The following is a 5,521-nucleotide window of genomic DNA, read 5'->3' as shown; positions in this document are numbered from 1 at the left end:
TAATTGTCCTCACTCAAATAGTCAAATATAATAGTAGGGGTCAAATAAAGGGAAAAATGGTAATCTAGTAATTTAAAAATTTTTGAACTTTTCATTTTTTCATGTTTTTTAGTTAATCTTTTAATATATATATATATATATGTAAAATCTAGTAACACCCGTTAGTCTATTTAAGGTCAAACTAATGAGATGAGTTCCCTAGATGTTTTGAAAAGTTATATGGTGAGTTAAAGAGAAATGCTGAAAAGTTATGGTGAATTTTAGACAATTTTCCTTTTTTTCTTTTAATTTGATTAATAAAAGTATCGTAAGTGAGTCTAATTTTTTTTACAATTTTGTAATATTATATATTTCTTTCTATTTTAAAAATTTTATTACCTAACTATGACTTCATAGGTTTATCAATTTGATTTGAATGGTTGAATTGCTTAACCATCACTTGGATAAAAAATGCTTTTGTTTTTTAGCCATCTTAAAATATGAGTTTATATTATTAAAAGTATTGACATAGATCTAATTAGTACCATTTATTGGTGAAAAATAATTTAAATATAAGATTTAATAAGAGAAAATGGAAATTAATACCTTTAAGTATAAATTTAATGAAAGTGGATTAAATGAGGTAAAAAGTAATAAATGAAGTTGCAAGTTCAACCCTTACAATTAGAGATGTAATAAATAGACAAATATGGAAATTTTAGTAGTAAAAAAAATTGGCAATAAAGATGTAATAAAATGACTTTCATACCCTTTATCAAACAAAGAAATAGAGGGTAATTTTATTCAAAAAAAAAAAAACTTCCACTATGCATCTACATTTTTATAAATAGTATATATATATATATATTTTTTTTTTCTTTTGTTCATTTATCAGAAATAGGAACTAAATTAAACTTTACAATTAAATAGGAACTAAATTAAAAAAAAAAGAGTATTTTAGTTAACGTTTTAAAAATCAGACCAGACTAGATGGTTGAACCATTTTGGCCCAAGAAATGGTTAGGTTACTAGTTCCATTTTGGCCCTAAACCGCTCTTTTACCAAAAAAAAGCCATTGAAATGGTCAGATAATTGTTGATTCGAATAGTTTAATTGTTAAAATGTTTGACCCGATTACTGATTATTGGGTTGCTTTCAAACTGGTTCCAAATATTTTATTTATTTTAAAATAGAAATTATAAAATAAAAAAAAATGATAAAAGAACCCTTCATATTTCAAAATCTTGTTCAATTATTCCCAATGGCCAAAATTAGTTGGGTTTTTAGTTATTCCATTTTGATTTTGAGTTTTTTCATTCTTGTGATTCTTTTTAAGTTGTAGCAATAAAAACATTTATCACTCCAATGAAGAAATTGAAAAATTGATGCAAGAGATGAGTGATTAAACACCGATCTTATATTAAAATCTGACGTATACCAATGAATCAAATGATCTAGGATTTGATAGAGATTTAGAAAGATGAGAAAGGTGTAAGAACTAAAAAGAGGGCAAGCGGTGTTGTAGCAATGATTGGACTACTAACTTGGAAATCGAAAACCAAAGTAGTTCTATTTTGGGGTCAGTTTTCAAAACATTGATTTTAGTCTAAAGAAAGTTCTACAATCTTATTTATATTTTTAACAGTAGTGTAAATATAGAATTATAGATGTTTCAATTTTTCTCTTGATTTGTTTTATATTTTTGTGTAAAAATAATTCCAATATGTCACACTTACTTTTTGTTTAATATGATAGTTAATTAATATTATACATGTGCCTGAATGTGTTTTTTCCAATATTTATGTATATTTTTTTTTCATTTTATATATTTATATTTTATATTTTATATTATTTATTTATGACATTAAATGTTGATACATTTGACACAAAGGTTGAATTATTGATCTTTGCCAAATAGTAAAATAATTTCATTTTTGGTAAGTTTTGAAGTATGTATTTCATTTTCATTATCAATAATTTTTTTTTATTACACTTATTTTTTAATTTGGTTAATAAAACTATCATAAATGTGTCTACTTTTTCTACATTTTTGTATTTTTTATATTTATTTCTATTTTAAAAATTTTATTACCTAACTATGACTTCATAGGTTTATCAATTGGATTCAAATGGTTAAATTGCTTAGCTATCACTTGGATAAAGAATGTTTATGTTTTGGGAAATTGTTTAAAACTCACTATGAGTTTTCAGCATTTTCTTAAACTCACTACAACTTTTCAAAAATGTTTAAAACTCACCATGTCAGAAAGTTTTTATTTTCCAAAACTCACCTTCCGTTAGTGCACCGTTAATGCTTCTTAACAGAGGTGTTCATGTCTGCATAAATATCAACTTTCATGACCAAATTACCCTTGAATGGTGAGTTGGAGGAAAATGGTCTTTTTCAGTTTTCAATTTTCTTGTTTTTTTTTTTTTGCATTTTTAATGTTTTGTTTTTATTTCCATTTTTTTTTATAATTTCTATTTTTTTACATTTTTCTATTTTCTACAATCTATAATTTTTTGGTGTTTTTTCTACAATTTTTATTTTGTTATTTTGTTTTAGAATTTCTATAATTTGAAAATAAATTTTTATTTTGTTTGCAACTTCTTTAATTTTTATGTTTTTTTTTTTTTGTAATTTCTATGTTTTTATGCATTTTATATTTGAAAATGTTTTTTTGAACTTTTTCCATTTTTCATGTCTAAATATTAAAACGGTAATATATTAACACCCGTTAGTCTATTTAACGTCCAATTAGTGACATGGTGAGTTTTAGACATTTTGAAAAGTTGTGGTGAGTTTAAGAGAAATGCTGAAAACTCATGTTGAGTTTTAGACAATTTCCCTTTTGTGTTTTAGCCAATTTTAAAATATATGAGTTTATATTACTAAAAGTATTAAGATAGATCTAATTGGTACCGTTTATTAGTAAAAAATAATTTAAATATATGGTTTAATAAGAGAAAATGAGAGTTAATACCTTTAAGTATAAGACTTAATGAGAGGGGATTAAATATGGTGGAAAGTAATAATTGAAATTACATTTTCAATCCTTATAATTAGATATTGATTATATACACAAATATGACCATTATAATAGCCATTATAACTGACATTAAAGTTATAATGAAATAATTTTTATACCTTTTATAAAACAAAGAACTAGAAATAAACGATAATTTTAATCAAAAAAAAATTTCACACTATATTCACACTTTTATATGATATAGATATAGAAACGTGAATCAATTGGCTATATTCACACTATAATCAAAACAAAGAACTAGAAACGTGAATCAATTGGCTATTATAAAAGGTATAAGCAATTTGGTGGGTTTTCATCAAAATTCAATGGAAAATTGATTGGTCATGGCCGCACTCCACCAACCTGGCTTCACTCGTTTGTATATTTTTCTCTTAAAATAATATTTTTTCAAACTCTCGAGGCCTCACTTGAAAAAAAAAAAAAAAACAAATTGGGATTTTGAGCACGAGTAAATGTGTGCGAAGCAAAATCCTGTGAAACTTGAAGGAAGTTTTGGAAATTTCAACCAAAGGGTTTTCATATTTCCTTTCACATTTTCCGTGACCTTGTCGAAATTATTCCATGATGAGAAACTTTGAACCATGGAAATTGCATTGAAGTACTTTAGTGGAAGACCACGTGGCTGTGAGCCTGTGAATCAAATTGCATGATCCATTCAGATAAACTGCTTAAATCAACCTTCTAAGTTGTTCACAGCCATTGACCCCATAACCCATTTGATCAAATGCTTCTTCGACCATTTCTATGAGAGGAAAGAAACCAGATCGAATACTTCCATTTAATAGCAAGGTTTTCCAGGTAAAATCAAACAGAAAAAGGAAGAGAAGAAGAAAAACTTACAAATACTTTTAATTTAACTACAGAAACGACTTAAAATTAGTCTGTTTTGAGGAGCCTTTTACGGAGCCTATGGTTTTTGAGGTGGCGTTCAAAATTATCCATGTATCCATCGTGCAGAGTGCTGTTGCAGAAGATCTTTCTCATCTCCTTCGCTCTGGTCCTCAAGGCGTTGCCTTGTTCGCCGACGGCCACCAATCTCAGTGTTTCGGCAATCGAGTTCCTCGTAAACGATCCGTCTTCTTCATTTCTCGGTATCTCTACTCCAATCTTATCCCACACCAATTGCCTCGCACAAAGGCCCTGTGTCGATGTCAGGGGCAGAAGAACCAGAGGGACTTCCCACCCAAGTGCTTCAATGGCTGAACTCCATCCACAGTGAGTCAGGAATACCCCTATCGATGGGTACGCCAATATCTTCATCTGAGGGGCCCAACCCCTACAGAGCACCCCGCGGCTCCTGGTTCGGTCCTCAAATCCGGTTGGCAATTCCTCGGCTGCCGATGATCCAGGCGGTCTTCTCAGTACCCAAAAGAAAGGCAACCTCGATAGCTCCAAACCAAGAGCTAGCTCTGTCTCCTCTTCGTGACACAGTGTTGCTTCGCTCCCTAGTGCAATATAAACCACGGACCTGCTCTTCTGTTTGTCTAGCCACTCACGGATAGCGATCCACCTCTCATCGTCGTCGCCTTCTCTGATGTCTTGCACCGAAGGGGGAAGTAAGCCTACCGGAATATTGGGTTTTCGGCAAATCTCTTCGTTTAAGAGACGTAGCCACTGCGCTTCGAACTCGACACAGCTTCGAATAGCAATGATATCGCTGCCTCTGACCGTCGACTCGAAGCGGAATATGTCAGAAACACCTGCAACATTCTCTTGGACGGCGTCAAATATTCGGCGGATCTCGTGAAGGCGAAAGGCTAGATTGGAAGGGAAAGGAATCCACTTGGGAGGCACAGTAAAATGCTCTGCCTCTGATCTTGGATCTTCACCACCCATAATCGACGACGGTGACACAATGAAGACTTGCGCTGCTGCGTTGAATATATTGAAGCAGGCTCCAAGCAAACCAAGTTTGTTAGTAATCGGGGGCAACCAGTGAGGAGCAAAGTCGTAAATAACCCAGTCCGGTGACGAGGCCTCCAGGAAACGAGTCAGAGGTTCCTCCAGACCATCGAAGGCCTTCTTAAGGTACTGGATCTTGTCGTATGGGAGGTCAATGGTGGCTTCTGTATTCTCCGGCAGGTTATCGACCGGAGGTAAGGGTAGGTTGACTAAGTTGATGAGATGTGATAAACTGGGAGGGATTTGGGGGAGTCTTTGAATGTTTCTTGGGGAAGTGACGAAGGAGATACGGTGACCCCTTTGAGCTAAGCACTTGGACAGCTCCAAAAATGGTAGCATGTGACCGAAGGCTAACCATGGGAACATTACGATGTGAAGGTTATCCGTCTCCCTCTCGTTTTCCATGATTGAATGAACGGAGAGAGAGAGAAGCTGGTGGGGAATGAGCGAAGATAAACTCTTTATTCTGTGATTCACAAATATTATTATTTGGGAAAAAATCGTTTTTTAGTTTCAAATAGTGTTAAGTTGGTCCCCACTAAAGTTTCTGATAATCATAAAAACCTTCCTTATAATTTTATTTTAAGAAA

General features: G+C 32.1%; 1 protein-coding gene across 1 annotated transcript; it reads right to left on the bottom strand.

Moving 5' to 3' along the window:
- Positions 1-3,774: 3,774 nt before the first annotated feature.
- On the bottom strand, positions 3,775-5,521 carry LOC148876577 (putative UDP-rhamnose:rhamnosyltransferase 1). Its single transcript, XM_088968983.1, has one exon. The coding sequence runs from the start codon at positions 5,334-5,336 to the stop codon at positions 3,906-3,908; it is 1,431 nt and encodes a 476-aa protein (XP_088825109.1). The 5' UTR covers positions 5,337-5,521; the 3' UTR covers positions 3,775-3,905.

Source organism: Nelumbo lutea, chromosome 1 (genome assembly GCF_056320005.1).
Source record: "Nelumbo lutea isolate HS-2025 chromosome 1, American lotus-T2T, whole genome shotgun sequence".
In the NCBI taxonomy this organism is placed as follows: domain Eukaryota; kingdom Viridiplantae; phylum Streptophyta; class Magnoliopsida; order Proteales; family Nelumbonaceae; genus Nelumbo; species Nelumbo lutea.
The sequence above is the reverse complement of the archived record's forward strand: the minus strand, read 5'-3'. Positions and strand labels throughout refer to the sequence as shown.